This window comes from Cheilinus undulatus, linkage group 3, assembly GCF_018320785.1.
Source record: "Cheilinus undulatus linkage group 3, ASM1832078v1, whole genome shotgun sequence".
Lineage (NCBI taxonomy): Eukaryota > Metazoa > Chordata > Actinopteri > Labriformes > Labridae > Cheilinus > Cheilinus undulatus.
The window spans coordinates 53,736,415-53,758,775 of NC_054867.1; the positions used below are offsets into that span (position 1 = coordinate 53,736,415).

The following is a 22,361-nucleotide window of genomic DNA, read 5'->3' on the forward strand; positions in this document are numbered from 1 at the left end:
TGGACATGTGAGATTACACATATCCAACCATGTAAATAAAAATGGAGTTAAAGTTTTATGGTCATCTTTAAAGGAAATGCTCTCCAGGTTAGTCTGGAAAGTAAATATTTGTTCAGCTGTTGCAGATCTAACCAAAGTTGCTTGTTTAAGTATGCAGTCAAAATTGTCTGGATGATTCCTCAAGTACCCGAAGATCAGCAGGTTTTTCTCCACCCTGAAGCACTCGGCTCGAAGGTACCGCCGGCTACGTTCTCCGAGTCGCCGAGTCCGACACGGCCGCTCCTCTGAGTCGCTGTCGAGCTCAGAAAACTCCATCAGCTCGTCGTCCTCAAATGAGTTGTAGTGGCGAGTCTGTTTCCTCACCCGGGGCGTGTCGATCACTAGAGACTCCTGAAACAGAGAAAGGAAAGGTAGAAAGCAGGTAAATAGAGATCTGATGATGCTTCTATTCTTTGTTTAATGAAAGAGAAAGACCTAAAGAGGAGGCAAGAGGAGGCAGAAAGAACAGAAAAAAAACTTCTGTTCACCGAGGGAGGCGATTATTGAGGATTCAAAGCACGAGACAAGGTCCACACAAAAACACAGAGGATAGAAAGACGGCAGCAGTGCTGGGTGAGCAATCTGCTTCATTCATTAAGGCGCTCCATCTGTTCTGAGCAGGCAAGGAGGGATCGGAGGAGAAGCAATGAAAAAAAGAGACAAAAAAAGAGGGAAAAGGAAAGAATAACAAGAAAAGAGAGAGGGAAGGGAAGAAAAACAGGAGGAGAACATATGCAAGAGATAAGGGAAACTTTAGATTAGAAGGGAAGAAAAATATAAGCAAGAAGGAAGGGCTAAAAGGCAAAAGTAGGAAAACAAAAAATAGAAATGGGAAACCACCAACAAAAGATAGAGGAAAATAAGTGTGAAAAGGGTTAAAAAAAGAAAGGAAACAAAAAAACATTAATCTGGGCAACACCCCACAGACCATGTTAGTCCCTTCAAAAAAAGCTTTAAAACAACGATCCAGTGAGTATCATTTGGCAAAAATGGAGGGACAAAGCTTCAAAGCTTAATTCACAGTGAGGTTAAATAAAAGGACTTAGGTTCTGACTGTTTTCTCTGCATTTTCTTAACTTTAGACTCATGAACCAGCCTTAAGTTTAACTTTGATTTAATCAACTTTGGACTTAGTTACCTTAGAACATCCCTAATCTTACCTTTTCCTTCCTGATTCATCAATACATCGACCCTGTCCCAGATTAAGCAGCTCTCTTTACCCTTTAGGTGAGAAACACTTCCTGTTTCATGGTCAAAGTTTGACTTCTTGGTTTTTCTTGTATCCTGATTACCTTTTTCATCAACTTTTTGATCTTTCATTAGCTTCGTTTATTATACATCAAATTTCCTTCAAAACTCCAACAATTCTTCATCTACCTGCTTTCCTCCTCTGTTTCTTGGGTATGTTTTCAGATATTTCCTACCTTCTCAGATTTGGAGTCGATCTCCACCTCTGCGATCTTTGCCCATTTCTGCCAGAAGTTAGGGTCGTCCAGTGAAATATCCGTCCTGTTCCCGGAGGAGACAAAACTGGCCTAAAGGACAAAAAACGCGAAGACAGAATAAAATGGAATTAAAAGAGTTAATGCCAGGGATGGCATAATATGTTACCATTACCTTACAAATACAATGCAAATAAAGAACAACTTCAATCGACTAGAAAAAATATGTAGACATCCCAGTACTCCTATTGACCAGTAGAGGCTGCTATCTGCTTTTTGCTTCTCTAACAGAAACTGACAAAGAGGGATGTAAATATATGACGGTGTTAGTTTGCAATTTAACTGTGGGAGCGAAAAATGGATAAAAATGAGAACAAGTAATAGAACTGTATCATAAAACAAGTATTGTAACACAGACTGCTTTGCCATTGTTGATTAAGCTATATTTTCTCTTTAAACAAACTTCATAAAAGCCAAAACTTTGATTTTATAGCTCTGCATTTTACACTATTTTCCTAAATTCAAGTACCTTTTAAGACCCTGAAAAATACTACTTCCTCTTTCATGGCAAATAATGCATTGCTACAGTAATAGCTTTACCTACAGACCGGTAAGAGTCACATGATCAAGCACTTCATCATCTCAGATGTTAAAAACACGTTTTAGAGAGATCTGGGCAGCCTGGAAGCAATCTGAAGTTCTAGATCCAGATGACTTGGCGTCTGATCTTTTTAAAGCATGTACCTTGGCGAACGTGGAGCCTTTCCCCTCAGACTGGATGGTGATGGTTTGAGTCCGTCTCTGCAGGATCTGATCGATGTCTTCCTCACAGAACTTTGATCCCTCGTCTTCTTCGTCCATCAGAGCACCGTACGCTCCCTTTTTCAACAAATCCTCCACCTCAAGCTTCGACAGCTGCTGCACCTGCACCAGAAACCCCACCAGTTAAAACACACACTCTTTATTATTATTATGTATTATATTATTCTATCATTATATCTATAGAAGTGCAGATATTCAGATCAGTGTTCCTGACCCCATTCAGGCTTCCTTTACGGTTGATGTCCTGCAGGACGGCTTTGTCCAACCCTAGCTTCAGGCTGGCCTTGTCGAACATCTCCCTCTCGTACGAGTTCCTGGTGATCAGTCGGTACACTTTCACCGCTTTGCTCTGACCAATCCGGTGACAGCGAGCCTGGGCCTGGGTTAAAAGAATAAAACTCATGATAAATCACTGAGCATCCTGCAGTGGTCTTTAGTGGTGGAAAGAGCACCTCTGGTACCTTCAGAATATTTAAATCTCAGAGTTAGATTAAGATAAGTAGCATCTAAGAAAGAGAGAATTTCAGTAGCCTTATCCTCTTCCATACATCACAGATTGGTCAGTAAATTTACAAAGCTCAGTCTTCGAGGCAAAGGCTAAGAGCCAAAATAATGGCTCTACAAGTTGCAGCTTTTACTTAGTTGAACTGGATCATTGAAAAAACTCCTGCAGGCTGATTTTCAAAGTGTCGCCTCAAAAACCCAGTACAATCTCTAATATCAACATAGTACAGCTCAGCCTGTTAAGAAGGCACACCATAACGTCTCTACCTGTATCTATCCTGTCTTTCCATTCACCTGCAGGCCAGTCTGAGATGGTTAAATCTACAAACCTCACACCACTTTAACATGATAACTGGTAAAGGTGACGTCTCTACCTGTACCTAACCTCGCTCTCCGCTCACCTGCAGGTCGTTCTGGGGGTTCCAGTCCGAGTCGAAGATGATACACGTGTCTGCAGCTGTCAGGTTGATCCCCAGACCTCCGGCTCTGGTGCACAGCAGGAACACAAATCGGTCTGAGTCCGGCTTACAGAAGCGGTCGATGGCCGCCTGCCGCAGGTTTCCCCGCACTCGGCCATCGATGCGCTCATACGTGTAGCTGCAAGAAACAGGAAAATCAAAATCCCAAAGTAGAAAATGCATAAAAATATCCTTTATTTTGAGGAATCAGGGGAATCCTTTTTTATTTACTGCACTTTTCTTTTCCTTCTCCCTAAAATCTCAATTTTTCATCTTAGTCCAATCTAATATTTCCTCTTTTTTTTACTCCAATATCTTCTATAATTTACATTTTTCCCTTTCCAGACAAGAAGATGAAGATGAAAAGTAAAAGCGGAGTTTGTGCAGAGATTTAAGTTTGTAATGAGCTTTTCTGCTGTAAATGGTGCAGCTCTTCCAGACTAAATGACTTTGTTTTTGCTGATGGGGGTTATAAAAGACAAAGTGCATGATTGCAAAGCTAAAACCAAGCAGCAGAGCTCTCAAAATATATCTGCAAATATTGAAATCGAGCCCATGAGACTAACTGATATTTGCATCACTTTTGCATGATACACTCTGCCTCAAAAAGCAGAAAATCTAACATTTTACTGTGGTTCACACAGTTGAATCATGCCATTATAAAAGCAGGAGAGAGGGAAACAGCCCAGACGCTGCTCCTCACCGTCTCTGAATGAGGTAGTCCTCCAGGATGTCCAGGCAGCGGACCATCTGGGAGAAGACCAGGACTTTGTGTCCCCCGGCCAGCAGTTTGGGCAGCAGCTTGTCGATCAGCACCAGTTTCCCTGCCGCCTGGATCATCGCCTGCAGCTGGAAGTCTGGAGCATCCGGACTGTGGCTCTTCCTGAAGCTTTCCAGAATCTTCTCTTCAGCTCCTGAGAGGAAAAATGAGACAGAGACGGAAAGGAGTTAGTCATCTTCAGTGTCTGATGCATGATGATACAGATGAGCAGATCCTCTCTGAGCACCTGTGATCAGGTAGGGGTGGTTGCAGCACTTGCGGAGCTCCATCATGGTGTTGATCAGGTTAGGCATGTTGTGCTGATTCGCTCCTTTAGACAGGAATGAGAAGTTCTTCTCTAAGATGGCTCGGTAGTATTTCTTCTGGATGTTCGTCAGCTCCACCTGCACAAGAAAAAGGTATGTTATTGTGCTATTTATCTGCCCAGCTTTTTATCCAGGGTCGGGTTTAGGGGGCAGCAGTCTGAGAAAGTCCATCCAGACATCCCTCTACCCAGGGACCACCTGGGTCTAATTTTTTGAGTTTCTACCTACAGCTCGTGTTGATACGTCCAAGACCACGAAAACATGAGACCGCCCCTTTAATTCGGCAATAGTTTGAAGCTATTTTTACTAATTCATCAAACTTTTAATGCACTTTATTCTCCTTTTAGTTATTAATGTGAATATTTAACTGTACCTCTATGATGGTCTCCTCTTTGGGCGCCAGGTTTTTCTCCACGTCGTCCTTCAGCCTCCTCAGCATCATCGGTTTCAGGATGGCCTGAAGCTTCTTCACCTAAACGAGGACAAAAAGACACAAGAAACAGAGGATTTAAAAAGCTCTGATGATTTTCATTATCACAGCATGTTTATGAGTGTGATGCTCTTCCTACTGTACCTGCTCTTCTGTTTTTAAGTCTCCAAACTCCTCCAGGAAGGAGCTCTCTGAGGGAAACTGCAGTGGCTCCAGAAAGTTCAACAGACTGAACAACTCCTCCACAGAGTTCTGCAGAGGGGTTCCTGTCAGCAGAACCTTATGTTCCTATTAGAAACATGGAGGAGAACATCATAAGAGAACACAGAAAATAACACAGAGATCCTGCTGCAGGATGCTGCAGCCAGGCTGATTTACCACAGAAACACTCAAAAAAGAGACATTAAATTAAAATAGAGCTACAAGGACAGAGGCAATGAAGCAGCAAACAAAATGGTATATTAGGATAAATCTAGCTTCTCTTTTCAGCCGTGGAGCATAAATAAATTTACTGACCAGGTTCATGAGTTTGAGTCCCTCTAAGAGTTTACAGTTCCTGTTTTTTAACCGATGAGCCTCATCGATGACCACGCAGCGCCAGTGCAGCTTCTTCAGCTCGGGACAGTCGGCCATGATCATCTCAAAGGTGGTGATCACACCGTGAAACTTCAGCACGCCAGGGATCGTGTTCCCCTGTAGACCAGAGAAACAGAGAGGGGGGGGGGATTTTAGCGTGGACTAGACCTTCAAGACTCCTGTGAATACACAACAAACAGCCTAATAAAGAAGGAGAACTTAAAGAGGAAATAAAGCCAGTATGGCAAGTGGTTTTAACATTTAAAAGCTAAGTTTGACTATGCAGAATTAACATTGAAGATATCAACAATGTCTTTCTGACTAGTCGTAATTACATTTTGAATAGTCAGAATTTTAATTCAAGATATCTGTAATTCAATTTTGACTAGGCAAAATAACAAACAGAGATATCTATAATTCAATTTTGACTATGCAAAATTGAATTACAGATATCTGCAATGATGTCACCAAAAACATCATTCAACTCGTCACACATCTCAAATGACAATTACAGATATGGCAGAATGAGAATTAAAGATATCTCTAATGTCATTAATGACACTGCTCTATTTTGGATATCCAGAAATATGTCATTTCCCCTCCCCGCCATAGTCAAACAAGAAGTGGGTTTATTTCCTTTATCTATGAATGGAGGAAGAAAGAAGCAGTCATGGCGTTGGCTCACACAGGTAGGTCTACAATGTGACATGTATGGCGAGCAGATTTCCACAGATTTTATGGTTTGAACAACAACCCGCTCTGCTCCCGCCCAAAGTGGGAGGCGGGCCAAATTTGTCGTAATTACAGATACCTGCATTCATTTCACCTAGTCAAAATCTAATTCAAGATATCTCTAATTACATTTTGACTAGGCAGAATAACATTTACAGATACCTCCAATTTGGATATCTGTAACCAAAATTCAATTCAAGATATCTATAATTCAACTGTAGATATCTAAAATTGAAGTATGACTATCCCTAATTCCATTTTGAGATATCTACAATTCCATTTTGACTAGTCATAATTCTATTTACAGATATCTACAATTTAATTTCCCCTAGTCAAAATTTGATTTAAGATATCCGAAAAGGGACATGTAGATATCTTGAATTGCATAGAATTGATGTGAATTAAAGATATCTGTAATTCTAATTCTGCCTAGTCAACATGTAATTAGATATATATTTGATTGGAATTACAGATATCTATAGTTCATTTGCAGATATCCGTAATTCACATTGTGGATATCCGAAATGATGTTGTAGATATCTGTAATGAGAAACCCCATACACATGAATGGCAAAAGTGACGTAATTTCGCCTAGTCAAAATTACATTGTAGATATCTGAAATGACAATTGTGGATGGGCAGAATGTATTTGCAGATATCTGAAATGTTCTTTTTCACTGGGCAAAACTGAATTACAGATATCTACAATGTTAATTCCAGATAGTCAAACTTAACTTTCAAATGTTAAAACCACTCGCCATATACATGTCTTTATGACAACAAATCTCTTTACGACATCACATGCATTCATGACATTGAATGCATTATGACGTCACATGTGAGAAATCCAAAATAAAAAAACAGGCTGTTTACCAATTACCTTTCAAAAATAGGAAAACAAAACAGAAAAAAACAAAGAAATAAAATGTGCCCTTGGCCAGTCACACGTAAAAAAAAAAACAGAAAACAAAAACTTTTTTTGGTTTCTCTTTGTTTTGTTTTTTTAGTTTTGCAAAAAGAATTGTAAAAATGAATAACAGTGTAAAAAAATACAAAAACGGCACACAAGACAAAAAAACAAGGGTTTGGGGTTTTTTCATTTTTGAGAAAAAGAAAAACGGTTTATATTCTTTAAACTGTTTTTGTGTCCTGATCAAAGAACAGAACACTGGTGAGGTAACATTCTTTTAGTCACAACACTGGCAGCGGGGACACATAGATGTAGAAAAAAAAGAATGTTATATCACCAGTGTTTCATTTTTAGATCTCCCTTTTTGGATCAGAGCAAAAAAATAAATAAATAAATAAAAAAAAAATAAGATGAAGACAAATAAATTTTACTTTTTTTCATTTGTTTTTGAAAAGAAAAAAATTGAAAAAAACAAACAAACAAACAAAAAAAATCTTTTTCTTTTTTATTCTCAATTTAATAAGAACTACCAGTAATCATCAAGGGTAGGTTTTTCAATGTTTTGTTTCCCTTTTATTTGAAAACAGTAACTAAGAAACAGCTCGCTTTGTGGTTTTGGAGTTCTCATTTCAAATTAAAAATTTAGTTTGCAGAAGAATATACTGACTGAAAATGATAATATATAATAATGTACAAGACTCAAATAGGTTTGTCATTAACCTTGTTTTACGAAAAATAGGGTCAATTACCCACGATGCTAGAGTAGCACAGTGACGTCTGAATTCTGACTATGGCTGTTAGTAGGTCACAGTTTAAATCTGAAAAAGGGCTCTGAGGGGTTAGGTACTCTTTGATATATATGTTTTATTATTGATACGGACAAAAATCACACTTTTCTGAATCAATATGACATTTAAAAGTCAGGAAATGTTAAGGAGAGATAGTTTATGACCAAAGAAAGACAGGAATACTCTGTCATTAATAGGAGCGTGCATGCAGCCCTCACACTGCCGTCTAAAAACAGCTTCCTAACAGCTCTAGAAGACAAATTATATCAGGCACTGTGATGTGAAAACAAAGCCTCAGTCAGAAATAGTCAGAAACTATTCACTAAAGACGATGAGTCATGGCAGAGTGAGAGGATACGGAGCCGCTGTTTCCTATTATTCCTTCATGTTCGTTTCCTGGTGACGATGAGAAACCTGCATACACCTTCTAAGGATTATTTATAAAACCTGACTCATTCTTTGGAGTAAATCCTTGATCCGAACCATTACCTGCGTGTCTCTGTAGAACATCTCGTACTGAAGGATCATCTGCCGGCTGATCTGAGAGCCGTGGTACACGATGACGTTCATGTGCGTCCACGTTCGAAACTCCCTCTCCCAGTTGGTGATGGTGGAGAGCGGGGCGATGATGAGGAAAGGGCCGCGGATCCCCATGGTGAAGATCTCGTACAGGAAGGTGATGGACTGGATGGTTTTACCCAGACCCATCTCATCCGCCAGGATGCAGTTTTTCCTTAAAGGGCAAAGAATTTGGTCATTTCTGTTATTTTTCAGGCAGAAATAAGCCCTTAGAATCCCAGATATGTTAGCTTTATAACATTCTTTTACTCACCTGTTGTACCAGTTAAAGAGTAACCAGTTCATCCCTTCTAACTGGTATTCTCTGAGCTGGTTTCCGTTCCTGTAATCTCTGGAGCAATCCAACTTCTGCCATTTCTCTGGAGGAGGACGCTCCTGCAACAAAAAATGATCTTTAATCTTCTTGCTGGAATTGCAAACCAACAACATGCATATCGCCACAATCAGTATCAGTCTCTGTGCTCAGGAATGAGGAAAAAGGGAGATGGCAAGGTATCAGGAGTGTCACGCTTCTGCAGCAGTTAATTCAGGACAAAAGCATTTAGGTTCACACTCTGGGTATAGAGCTGAATGTAAATGCTTTGTCACTGGGTCTCCTGTTGAGAACAATTTCTCTGAAATTGCTTGGGGGCTCATCTGGGATCCCACTAACTGACCCAGTCCTCTCTGGCAGATCAGTGGGGCCCATGCACGGGAAGTCTGAAAGAAAGACCTCTTTCCTGATTTGAAACTCTGAGAGCCCAGCTGCCCCTGCAGAGCGGACATGGTGCTGATGGGATCTAGGACTGGGAACCCTGCAAGATTAAGGTCTGTATTTTTAACACAAGGAAAATTGAAATTTACAGGGCAGAGAGGGGAACTTTTACAGATGCAGTATCAGCTAGCATGTTAGGACACCATGTTAAACTCAATCCATAATCTCCCTTTAGGGTCCAGCTTCTTTAGTGCCAGAAAATAAAGACAAACCTCCCAGCTCTGGCTGTGTTTGTCTTCATTAACACAGAGAAAGAAATTAAGGCCAGCGTGCTGAATCTGAACGAGTGTTGGTGGGCAGAAACCTCGTCTGGGAGTGTTTGAGATAAAACAAACAAAAAAAAAAAAAAAACGATGTTGTTTAGTTTCTTTCTTAAACTTTCATCTGCCCACCACCATCAGCTCTATATGTAAATGATTCATCCACTATTTATCTCAGGAAGCCAGCACACATTCATCTGAATCACCACCCAGGCACCAAAATATTTAGATAAACACTGTAGCTACTGAGAAAATGAGGAGCGTTTAGGAAAGGCTCCAACATCTGCAGACGTTTTTAAGGGTTATAATGTTAGCTTTAATCAAGGGCTTTAGCGTTTTAAAGATATTTCAAGGCCTGAATGACTAAAATTACTGGAACCGATCCAGTAGATTGCTTATGCAGATAAAGCTGATATCTAAATCTAGGAAACTCAAAAGTGCACCCTCTAAAAGTGATTTTTGTCACTAAAAGCTTCAAATTGTCTTTACCGAATTGTATGAAAAGCCAACTGAGCATTAATTTGATATCACAATTTGTGTAGCTCTACTAGTACTGGTACTAGTACTAGTACTAGTACCAGTTTTTAGTACTAGTAATCAGTTTTTGTACAGTAGTATGCAGGGCTTGACATTTACACCCGCCAACTAACCAAACGCATGTAGATTGAGGCCATGGCAGGTACCAGATTGACTCCAACTAGCCACTTTGGCCAGTGAAATTTATCAGTGCCACAACCTCAGCATTCTCTGGTGGAGATTTGTTTGAGTGAGAATTAGATATGTTTATGACATCATCTGTTTTAAGTTAATTAACAGTAAGTGCGTTAATATTAGTATAAACTAGGACGGGGCAATTAATCGCAAAGTAGATTAAATCGCAATATGGCCTGCTGCAATTTACAAATCGCTAAAGTTGCAAAAGTTCTTTATCTTGAAATGTGTGAAAATACCATTTTTTGCAAACATTCAATGTTTGCTGAAGGCTGAATCTTGACTCCGCACTTTTAACTTGCTGGAACCATGGAAAGAACGTTATTTGAAGGACACCTCTCATTCCTGAATCTAGCTGGACATCAGACTGTAATCACATACCGTTACTCAAGTAAGAGGCTTTGATCTGGGCAGAACTAGCATCAGGAAGTCTGTCATGTGCATTCATTTAAAGGTGCTTAATGCTGCTTTATTGCAGTTTTGCACATGTGACTTTAAAGATGGTGGACTTCGAACAAGGAAAAGCTGTACGACAAGGAAGGAAGCTTTAGCTCAAGGTTGCAACATCAGCATAATAACTTCCCCACACAGGAACCCAGTGGCCAGACTTTGATTCTGACAGTAGTCACTAACGTTTGTGTAGGTGAAGGCACTGTACTGGATATGAATGGACACAGCAAAGAAAATCACAACACTATGACATAAAACCACCTTAAGACCGCTCTGTCTCTCTTGCAACTTCACCACACCTTGCTTAGTCGTGTACTAGCAGGCCAAAATTTAGTACAAGTAGAGCTGTTGATATCAAATAAATGCTTGAATGGCTTTTCATAGAGCTGTAAATGCATTTTCTCGTCCCCTTCATTTTTACTCACCATGTGCCTGAGGTCTGCTGGGAGTTTCTGGATCTCATCAAACTCCTTGATCTTCTCGGGGTCCAGGTCCTCCTGCAGCTCCCACGTTGCCTCCTCGTACGACAGACTGCACCACTTCACCAGGTAATGAGTCACCTCCTAAACAAACGGCCAGTTCATACATGTGTCTGTGTCTGCGATACACGCTGTAAAACACAGAACCTCTGCTGTGATCACACTCACCTCTCCCGTCTCTGTATCTGTGGTAACAGCCACCTCCAGCACCCGGTCCACCTCGACGTAGTCCGGGTTAAATAAATCCTCATCGGGCTACAAGAGGAGAGACGGTTGTACATTTATTTTTTTCCTTTTTTAAAATTTGTTTGTGCTGCATGGAATTATTCTTCTTATGGGCGTAATAAAGATGAAATATTACCTCAGTGAAGAGGTGTTTCATCTGGGCCTGTTTGGTCCTGAAGCGTTTGATTTTCTGGTGAATTCTGGGGTCTTTCTCCAGCTCCTCCAGGGTCGCCCATTTACAGTGAAGGTAGGAACTGGAAAAAACAAATACAAATATAACAGCACAGTTTTAATTTGGTGAAACATATCATGATAGTCATAAATAAATAAATTATAGTAGAGAACTCTCACTCTACAGTGTAAATACCAGCGCATCAGAGAGGGGCAGTTTCAGTAAAGGTTCTAGCTTTGATCCAAAGTGGACGTGGTTTCATGTCTCAAAAACTTTTCATCTCTCCTCTGAAAAGTTTTAAAAGCTCAGTTTAAACAACATCTTAACAGGGATTCAATTTTATCTGAGAATTTGCAAACATGAGGGAGAAAGAGCCTTATGGCTGCACGACTAGCCTCCTAGCTCATCCCTAACAAGCTACACCAATGATTCGGTATTTCTCCATCAATGCTAGAACACATAACAATCTCTTCCTCATGTTGCCTGTCTTTTGTGGGCAACTTTTTCAAAAAGTTGCCAAAAATCCCAGAGACATCGCAAGCTTCTCCAACCTTCTGTCATCTGCCTTTGATGACGTCATCCTTTAACGCCTTTGATATTCTCTAGAAAGATGATGTCATCAAAACTTATAAAACATTCCATCTATGCCTCTTTCATGCAGGCCTGTCTTTTTCAAAAGTTGTCAACTTTTACCAACTATTTGGGGAAAATGGAGAGAAAAGGGCAACGATCATACCCAGTTTCACCAAAATTCCTTCCTCTGCCTTTGATGTTATCATACGTTAATGCCTTTAGAAAGATGATGTCATCCTTTGAAGCTTATTTAACATTCCATCCTTGCCTTTGATTATGTCATCCTTTAATGCCTTTAGAAAGATGACGTCATCCTTTGAAGGCTATATAACATTCCATCCTTGCCTTTGATTATGTCATCCTTTAATGCCTTTAGAAAGATGACGTCATCCTTTGAAGGCTATATAACATTCCATCCTTGCCTTTGATTATGTCATCCTTTAATGCCTTTAGAAAGATGACGTCATCCTTTGAAGGCTATATAACATTCCATCCTTGCCTTTCGCATGCCGGCCAGTCTAGACCCCCAGCTTTCATTTAATCTTACCAGCATCCTAAAAGATTTATTAGCTACTAGTATATCAGTGTGTCTTTTAAAAGCGTGTTTATGACACCATGATGGAGACAAGCTGTTAAAGAAGCTCTAAATGTCCTGACTACAGTTTTTGGCTGACATATAGAATAAATCCTTAAATGTACAAATATTAAGTGTTTATAGTAGAGCACATGCTCCATACTGTGACTTGTGTAGAATATGAAACTGTGAGGACTTTTCTTAAACTTTACAGCTCATGAATACATTAATTTAAATAAAAGTAGATCAGTTTGATGTCCTCATGTATAATTCATGACTCCTGGGAGTAAATTAGGATCATAATAATGGTGGTATATACTGCATGTGTGTAGGACGACTCTTAAAGAAACAAAGAGCTGGAACACAAACAGGAGAATCCCCTGAGATCGTCGGACTCGGTGAGAGGATGAAAAACTCTCAGAGAACACTTTAGCGACTCTGGAGAGTAAACGGATAATAAAACAGCTCATGTGTGCAGAGTCGACTCCGCTGGGAGGGATCAATGTCATAAAAAAGTAAAAATGAAGCAGCTCCAGCAAAGGCGTGTTTTCACCCAGCAGGTCGACTTCAACCACGGCTGAGGGTGTGAGTGTGCACGGTGGCGACAAGGACTAACGTTAGAGTCACATGGGAATACTTTAGGAACGTTTCTTTAGTCATGTCTATATTTACACAGTTAAAGGTGCAATATGTAGAAGTTTAGAAATGTCTGTATCAATTAAAAATGACTATTCCTGTGCTACATTTATTTGAGTTAAGCTGCTACAATCCCTTAATTATTACCAACAGTTTCAAAACCAGATATCCTTCATTTTTAGATTAAAAAAAAGAGAATGCTGCAAGGAAAACACTGGATCTTACATGAAAGACTATTAGACATACACTATATTGCCAAAAGTATTCACTCACCCATCCAAATAATTGAAATCAGGTGTTCCAATCACTTTAATGGCCACAAGTGTATAAAATCAAGCAACTAGGCATGCAGACTGTTTCTACAAACATTTGTAAAAGAATGGGTCGCTCTCAGGAGCTCAGTGAATTCCAGCGTGGTATTATAACAAAGTGAAAGTGATTGGGAACAACAGCAACTCAGCCATGAAGTGGTAGGCTACGTAAAACGACGGAGCGGGGTCAGCGGATGCTGAGGCGCATAGTGCACAGAGGTCGCCAACATTCTGCAGAGTCAATGGCTACAGACCTCCAAACTTCATGTGGCCTTCAGATTAGCTCGAGAACAGTGGTAGAGAGATTCATGGAATGGGTTTCCATGGCCGAGCAGCTGCATCCAAGCCATACATCACCAAATGCAATGCAAAGCGTTGGATGCAGTGGTCTTAAGCACGCCGCCACTGGACTCTAGAGCAGTGGAGACGCCTTCTCTGGAGTGGCAAATTGCACTTCTCCATCTGGCAAGATTTTTCTTTTAATTTTTCTTTTATTTATCCTTTATTTTAGCAGGGGAAAACCCACTGAGAACAAGGTCTCTTTTCCAGGGGTGCCCTGCAGCAATACAATACAATACAATGCAGAATTAAAAACATGTGCGTGGTTAACACAGTTACAATTGCATTAATAAACGCATATACAATTTGCAAACACATGATTTGTAAATCACAATTTAAAGCAGCTGCAATTACCTTCCTTATATAGTTCAGACACAAGCTCTTTAAAAACGCTGTATGAGACCAAAGAGGGCAATCTAGCTGTCAATTGAAAATTATTCCACATAGTGGGTGCAGCAACACTAAAAGCAGTCCCGCCCCATTCGGTTCTAAACCTTGGGGTTTTTAAAGTGATCCAGGTCTGAGATCTGGAAGTATGTGGTAAGATGTTTATAGATAAGAGAGAAGTCAGGTAGGGAGGGAGTTTACCAGTGAGTCAATTAAGTGAAAACAATGCACTGTATTTCCAAATATCGTTACGAAACACCAATACTGGATAAATGAAATTTGACATTTATCTTGAGGTAAAAGAATAAAAATATAAAACATTTCAGTGTCTGACAAAGCTGACAAACATCAAGACATCATCAGCAAAGAAGTCAGATTTTGAACAAAAAAAATGCTGAATCAAAATCTGTTCCTCTACACCAGGGGTTCTCAACCTTTTCAGCCCACGACCCCCAAAATAAAGCTGTCAAAGACCAGGGACCCCCACTGTGCCTGAAGGTGGCTGAACACGGCCATGCACATTCTAGAATAGTCATGTGGAGACAAGGCCGTCTGGGGGGGGGAACAATGGCCCAGCCAAACAGGGGGCCAGCAAAATCATGGTCCATTGTAAAGTTAAGCTGTGGTATTTTATATTTAACCTAAATCCTAACCACTCTTATCAAAGAAACAAATATCTTTTAAATTTATTTGTGCAGTAAGTAGCCCTCTTAAAAATGTTAACCCTACTGTTGGGTTAATAATGGTAAAAAATGATGGGAAAGGTGATGAAACTGGAGTTTGAAAGTAGCAGAAATGGGTTAGAAGTGCCAAAAATTGGCTAAAAGTGGCAAAAAAATAACCAAAAATTGGTAATATTGACAAAAACTGGCATATTAAGTGGTAAAAGGGAATTCAAAAGTGGCTGAAATGGCATTAAAGTAGCAAAAATAGGTGGAAATTTGGTGAAATGGGATGAAAAATTGATATAAACCGGCAGAAAAGGGTTAGCTAAGGTAAAAATAGGCAGAAACGGGCTAAAGTGGCAAAAACGGGCATAATAAATTGTGACATGTGGTCTAAAAAGTGGTTAAGAGGGGTTAATAGTGGCAACAATGGGTCAACAGAGCTTACAATAGTCAGAATGTAGAAAAAATTGGTTTAGAAGTGGCAGAAAAGGGGGAAAAAGTGGTGGAAAGGGTTTAAAACTGACAAAAATGGGTTCTAAGTGGCAAAAATGTGTTTAAGTTGGCAAAATAGGTGGGGGAAAAAAGTGATGACAACAGATTGAAATCTGGCAAAATTGGTGTAAAGTATTTCAATATTCCTAGTTTCTTTAAGGCATCTGGACACCCCCTCTCAGTGTTTCACGAACCCAAATGGGGTCCTGACCCCAACGTTGAGAACAACTGCTCTACACAACGCTAGTTTAGACCTCAACCTACACAAATATCCCCGGTACAAAGTCAAGCTAAGAGCCAGTTTTGTCCCTTTTCTGTAAAATCAATGATATTTATCCGTCATGTTCTTTCTTGCGCACATCTGATGGAAATATACAGACAACAAGTAAAGTTTGACAATCAAATTTGACATTTAAAGCCAACTTTAAAACAGTGGGGAAAAACAGACTGATGTGGCCTTCAAGGGTTCATTCAGAGGTCAAAATTTCCCTTCTTAAGGTTTTCTGGGGGGAATTATCGTCTGAGTAAGGCTGAAAAGAGCCACGTGTTGAGTATCACAGCCACTGGGCTCACGACTGTAGACAGTAAAACCCCAGTTTCTTTTCATGGATACATTTCACATGATGAAGAAAATCTGATAAAAGTCACCTCCCTGATTTTTGGGGAAGATTCTGAGACGTGAAAAATGCCCACCACCAGGTTTTAATGTTAGTAATAGCTGAGAAAACAGAGCTTTGTTGGTGTTTACTGTCCTGTCTTTATGTCTCACTGGTTATAAATTACATCTTATCTTGTGAACTCGTCAGTGAATGGCAACCGAGAAACGTAGCAACCACAAAGAAATTTTCAGCAATTTTTAGCACCGGGTTGTTTCTGTAATTACAACAGACTTACAAATTTCTGTACTTGACGTAGAACTCCTCTCTGTCCTCTGATTGGTCCTCTGATGAAGTCTAAGGAGGATAAAGAGAAGGAGGAATAAAAAGATGAAGAGGAGCAGCAGAGAGGGTTTAAGACTGAATGGAGGAGAGAAGCTCCATTCATTCATCCATCCATTCAATCATTCATTCATTAATGCGTGTAAACGTCCGTGTCTGGCGGTAGGAGTGTTTTGTTTCCCACCTCTTTCTTCGCCGTTCTGACCGACAGAATTTTCTCAATGATGTTGGCTTCGTCTTCAGGAGGCTCCTGAGGGAGATGGAGAGAGGAGATGAAGGCGTTTGGAGACGCCGGCATTCAAACCAAAGCTTTATCTAAACAACTGCTTTAATGACGAAGATATCAGTGGTTCAAAAGATCTACAACATTTCTGAACCTTCATGAAGTTATTTAATCAGAGCTGCAGCAACACTTCAACTAAACTGACCGAAAATGGATTATTAAAAGCGCTGAAACCTCATTATGTTAAAGAGCTGTTAATGTAGCACTTAGTCAATAAAGCTGACTGTAAATGTGCTCTTTTGTTAAATTTGACTTTTATCTTCTTTAAATATGACAATAATTTACTCATTAACCAAAGTTATGAGGATAAATGTTCAACAATCATCAATCTTTGATGGAGATAAGATGTTGGTGGGCAAAAATTAGATTGTTGATTTTCAAGGAATCTGATGTAAAAATTTTATTTTCAGATTGATGAGATGGGATGGGATAAAAACATTAGTCATGGTATGATGGACCTTTGAAATAAAACTTTTTCCTGAACTGTATGTAGATTTTTTGAAGGAATGTGTAGCCTTTCTGCTGTGAAATTTACTAAAATGAAACACAGCCTTCAAAGTTCAAACCAAAGAATTAGGCTGACAGATTTTCTAACTTGTAAAAAAACTTTTTAGCTTTTCAAAACATAGAAATTTGATATCAACAGAAATAATCTATTAATCAATACAACTAAAAGATCAAGCAGAAAATGACAAGAATAAGAAAAAACTGAAATAAAAACAGAAAAAAATGAAAACATGGTAATGAAGAAAGAAGAGGGGTAAGAAAATAAAATAAAAATAAATGAAATAATAAAATGATGGACAAAAGAAAATAAACAATGAAAAAAGCAAGAACAAAAGGAAGAAAAGTGATGATGAGAAAAATGATTAAAGAAATCGAAATAGAATAAGGAAGGAAAGAACAAAAACTGGAAAAAAGAAGGAAAAGACAACAAAACAAAATAAAGGAATGGCAAATTAAAAACAAAAGAAAAGGGAAGAAAAGAAAGAATAAAAAACAAAATAAAGAATAAAATTGAAAGGAAAAATGAAAGAAGAATAAAAAGGCAAAGAAACAGTAAAAAAAGAAACAGTAAAAAAGAAAGACAAGAAAACAAAACAAAATAGTGCATGAGGAGAGATGGGAAAGAAACAAAAATAAGAACTGATAAAAGAAATTTAAAATAATTCAGAGAAAAAAGTGGGAATAAAAATCATGTTAAAAAATGGAAAAGAAAAAACACAGACCAAAGAAAATTAAAAATGGTAAGGGAAAAAAGAGAGAATAAAAATAAAAGTAAAGTAAAACATAAAGAAAGAGATGAAATAATGATGAAGAAAAGAAAAAATTTAAAAAAGATGAAAAAAAGGAAAGAAATCAAGAAAAGTAATCAAAGAATGACTACAAAGTGATGAAGAAATAAAAAAGAATAAAAACGAAAAGAAAGGAAAAAGACATAAAAGAATGAAAAAAGAGGAAAATAAAAGTAAAAGAGAAAGAATCAAATAGAAAGCAAAGAATGGTAGAATAAAAAAAGAAAAGAAAAGAAAGAAGAGAAGAGACGTAGTTCTGCCCTCTCTCAGTCAGCCTTCTCTTATACAGCTGCGAGTTTCTCTTCACACCTACTGCCTCAGATGTGTTCACCTGCAGCCTGATCTGAATTAGTATCCTGGTCACTAGAATGTAGTCTTCATTCTGGTTACTTGGTCACGCAGTTATTATATATAGATATATATATATATATATATATATATATTTTAATGATGCTGCTTTTGTACCTTGGTCATTTTTAATGTAGCTACTAAAACTTGGTAGCTCATAATGCTACTGATGAATTTTAGTTACTCTTTTATCTTAATGTCATGTTTTAGGCACTGCTTAATGTTACCAATATGTAGTGGTCATGACATATCTATTGACTTCCTGTGTTTCTATATTACTGCTATGGTATCTCGTTTTTTATGATAATGCTCGCCACTTTATATATCTCATAAATAGGGTTTATTTATGGTTTTATTTATCTAGTGTGTTAGGCCTTAGCCTTTAAATACGTCTGTGAAAATTTAAGACGACATTCTTGCATTTATACAATTTGTCCATAGCAGGACTTACTGTATTTAACACCCTCTATAATGATCAACAGTGTATTTTTTGTACTTTGTCTTGTCAGCTGTGGTCTTGTCAGGTGTCTGCTCTTGTTTTTGGGACGTTTATGTATGTTTTGTTTCAACAGATGGAAATTAGTGACTCACTAAATCTGATACAACCATGTTTTCATTTATTTTGTATGAATAATCAATGTCATTGCATGCTGTCTCCAGATAAATAGATAAACTAAACTGAAAGAAGAGGGCAAAGTTTGCTCAAAAAGGGAAAAATTCTCCAAGGAAAGCCAGTCAGGGTCAGCGTTTACCTCCGCCTGCCACGCCAGCGCCGTGGCGTTGAGCGCTGATATCCGACCAGCTCCAAGAACTGCGATCGTTTCTCCGTCATCGTCCACCACCTTAAAGTCCAAATCTTCATTGTATTTCCGCCTTTTGACCTGACGTCCTGAACGCCGCTTCTGAGGAACAAAGGGAGAAGACGAGAAGAAAGTTAGAAATGAGGGAAAGGTTGGAAGAAGATCAAGCAAGAAAATATGGCAGAAAAGGAAAAGCTTTAGGAAAACAAGAAGAAATTGAATATGCTTCTTGGACTTTTCAGTCAAATCTTTGTTCAATTAAAACACACAGATAATTAAACAAATAATTAAACCTTCTAGAACACTGATCATCAACTGGCGACCCGGCGGCCATATCAGGCCCCCCAAAGCTTCATATCTGGCCCCCAGAAGATCATTATATTCAGAAAAGGAGGAAATGAAGATGTTGTGGTTTTAATCGTATCCTTTGGCTTTAAATGTCTGCAGCTGGTAAACCCTACCCAAATACAATTAATATTGAAAACATTTTAGAACCACTTACCATTTGATCTGTTTTCACAGATATTCACTTCTCAGCCATTATTAGTCAATATTTGCAACATACATTTAAAAAGAAACGGGTTACAACTGGCGGGATGCTGCAAAAAGGGCCAGATAAAGTGGTGAAAAGGGGTTAGACAGTGGCAAAATGTGTTAAAGGGACAGAAATTGGCAGGAAAAGTGGTGAAAGAGGTTAAATTGTAGCAAAAATTGGTAAAAGACGAAAAAAAGTGTAAAAAATATCAAAATGAGTTAAGAGTAGCAACAAAGGTTGGAGGAATAGCCAAATGAAGTCATGAAAAGGGATTGAAAAGTGTCAAAAATGTGATAGTATTGGTGCTTAATCACAACTGGGGAGGGCCCATTCTCTGGGATTTGAAAAAAAAAATACTAATATGCTCATTAGGTCAAAATATTTTTTAATTTTTGTTTATTTGAAAGTCCACCCCCCAGAGTCTCTGTCAAGACTAAATCTGGCCCTTGTGCAAACTCACTTGATGACCCCTATTCTAGAACATTCTTTCACTGCACTTCAGTTTTCAACAATCAACATGAAAATACATTCATGTTGATTGGAAGGCAAGGATGGAATGTACAAACTTTAGGGAAATCATCTTCAAAGGCAAAGATATAATGTTTAATGAGCTATAAAGGATGACATCATTCTCAAAGGCACAGAGAGAATGTTTTGATAAGATTTGCTGATATTATTTAAAAAAAAAAATAGGGTGAAATGTATCAAAAGCTATAAAGAATATCATCTTCAAAGGAAATGATGAAATGTTTTATAAGCTTTGATGACATCATCTTCAAAGGCAAGGATGGAATGTTGTATAAACTTTAAGGACATCATCTCCAGAAGCACAGATGGAATGTTGAATAAACTTTAATTACATCTTCAAAGGCAAGGATAGAATGTCAAATGAACTTTGATAACTTCATGTTGATTGGAAGGCAAGGATGGAATGTTGCATCAACTTTAATGACATATTCTTCAAATGACAGGATAGAATGTTTATAGCTATAAAGAATGATATAATCCTCAAAGGCATAGAAAGAATGTTTTGATAAGATTTACTGACATTATCTCCAAAAAAAAGGGTGAAATGTATCAAAAGCTATAATGGATATCATCTTCAAAGGAAATGATGAATTGTTTTATAAGCTATGACACATCATCCTCAAAAGCATGGATGGAATGTTTTGCAAGCTACAAAGGATGGAATGAAAGGCAGAGGATGGAATATTAGTGAAGCAAGGGGTTTTCCACACTCCTCACTAGTTCCACACCCTTTTTCAAAAGTCGCCAACAAACATAGTTAACACAAAGGAAAGATTGTTAGATTTTATGTGTTGGAATAATGGCAGAGAGATAAAAAATGCAGATTTTTTTACTAAGTAGCCACGAGCCACTCATTTTGCCATAAACAGGCTTAATTGTAAACCATCAGCCCTTGTTTAATCCTGTTTTCTGGCGTCTCTGTCACTCACCGCGTTATCCAGGGGGTCCTGGCTGTCGTCTCCTCCCATGTTGAGGGTTGACATTGAGGTAGTGTCGTCACTCTCGGCCCCCTCCTGGACAGCCAGTTCCACGTTTCTCCTCTTCCCCTTCTTCTTCTTCTCCACCGGTGCCGCGCCAGGATCTCTACGAGGAAGAAGAGGAAGAAGAAGAGTAATTATCAGCTCTAGCAGCCTGCAGCAGAGTCTTCTCACTGAACCAGAGGATGAAAAACTTTACAGAAGAACTCACAGAGGATTTACAGTGAGCTGGTGGAGACAGAGAGATGTACCAGGAAAAATACAACACCTTCACTTTGTTTAAATCTCTCTAGAACAGTTTATTCCTCATCTATAAGACAATGAATGGAACATCACCCAAATCAACCTGCTGCAGAACTGAAGCAAGCTTTGGACTATGAAGATGCTTGTTTGAATGATAAGAAATAAATTTAAAACAGCCTGGAATGAAGGATTTGGTATTGGTGAGTATGTGAGGTGGTATCCTATAGGATATCATTATTTATCAGCCCTAAAATACATAACAAACTTAACCTCAGGCATTTAAAACAGAATGACAGGAATTAACATAAGTGCAGTGTTTGTACATTATGTTACATAGCCCAAGGACCTCCAATCTGACATTATAAAAACATTATTGTACGGTAAGCACTGAAGGATGACATCACCTTTAAAGGCAAGGATGGACATTTTATAAACTTAGATAAAATCATCTTCAAAGAGACAGATGGAATGTTTCATAAGCTACTAAGGTTGGCATCATTTTCAAAGGCATGAATTGAATGTTTTATAAACTATGATGACATCATCTTCAGAGGCATGGATGGAATGTTTTATAAACTTTGATGACATCATCTTTAAAGGCATGAAATGGAATGTTTCATAAACTTTTATGACATCATCTTCAGAGGCATGGATGAAATGTTCCTAAGCTATAAAGGCTGGCCTTATCTTCAAAGGTATAAATGGAATGTTTTATAAACTGTGATGACATCATCTTCAGAGGCATGAACGGAATGTTTTATTAACTTTGATGACATCATCTTCAGAGGCATGAATGGAATGTTCTGTAAACTTTGATGGCATAATTTTTAAAGGCACGGATGGAATGATTCATAAGCTACAAAGGATAACAATAACTTCAAAGACATGGATGGAATGTTTTATAAGCTGCAAAGGATTACATTATCTTCAAAGGCATGGATGAAATTTTTATAGGTTTTGATGACATCATCTTCAAAGGCAAGGATGGAAAGTTTTGATACGTATTATGGCTCATAC

The 22,361-nt window shown here is 38.5% G+C and overlaps 1 protein-coding gene across 2 annotated transcripts in view; it reads right to left on the minus strand.

Annotated features, from left to right (window-relative positions):
* The window catches only part of chd6 (chromodomain helicase DNA binding protein 6), a 124,206-nt gene that overhangs the window by 42,274 nt on the left and 59,571 nt on the right, over window positions 1-22,361 (minus strand). Inside the window, exons 5-23 of one of the 2 annotated variants that reach the window (XM_041783748.1) lie at window positions 21,054-21,207; window positions 19,014-19,163; window positions 16,520-16,585; window positions 16,292-16,350; window positions 11,382-11,499; window positions 11,189-11,275; window positions 10,967-11,104; window positions 8,620-8,741; window positions 8,277-8,520; window positions 5,298-5,474; window positions 4,926-5,069; window positions 4,725-4,823; window positions 4,273-4,429; window positions 3,969-4,179; window positions 3,209-3,404; window positions 2,518-2,682; window positions 2,226-2,405; window positions 1,464-1,574; window positions 188-390 (exon numbers count right to left, since the gene is read on the minus strand). In XM_041783748.1, the coding sequence (XP_041639682.1) occupies window positions 188-390; window positions 1,464-1,574; window positions 2,226-2,405; window positions 2,518-2,682; window positions 3,209-3,404; window positions 3,969-4,179; window positions 4,273-4,429; window positions 4,725-4,823; window positions 4,926-5,069; window positions 5,298-5,474; window positions 8,277-8,520; window positions 8,620-8,741; window positions 10,967-11,104; window positions 11,189-11,275; window positions 11,382-11,499; window positions 16,292-16,350; window positions 16,520-16,585; window positions 19,014-19,163; window positions 21,054-21,207 (2,781 nt within the window). The remainder of the gene's footprint in view (window positions 1-187; window positions 391-1,463; window positions 1,575-2,225; window positions 2,406-2,517; window positions 2,683-3,208; window positions 3,405-3,968; window positions 4,180-4,272; window positions 4,430-4,724; window positions 4,824-4,925; window positions 5,070-5,297; window positions 5,475-8,276; window positions 8,521-8,619; window positions 8,742-10,966; window positions 11,105-11,188; window positions 11,276-11,381; window positions 11,500-16,291; window positions 16,351-16,519; window positions 16,586-19,013; window positions 19,164-21,053; window positions 21,208-22,361) is intronic. The other variant, XM_041783749.1, reaches the window with a different exon arrangement.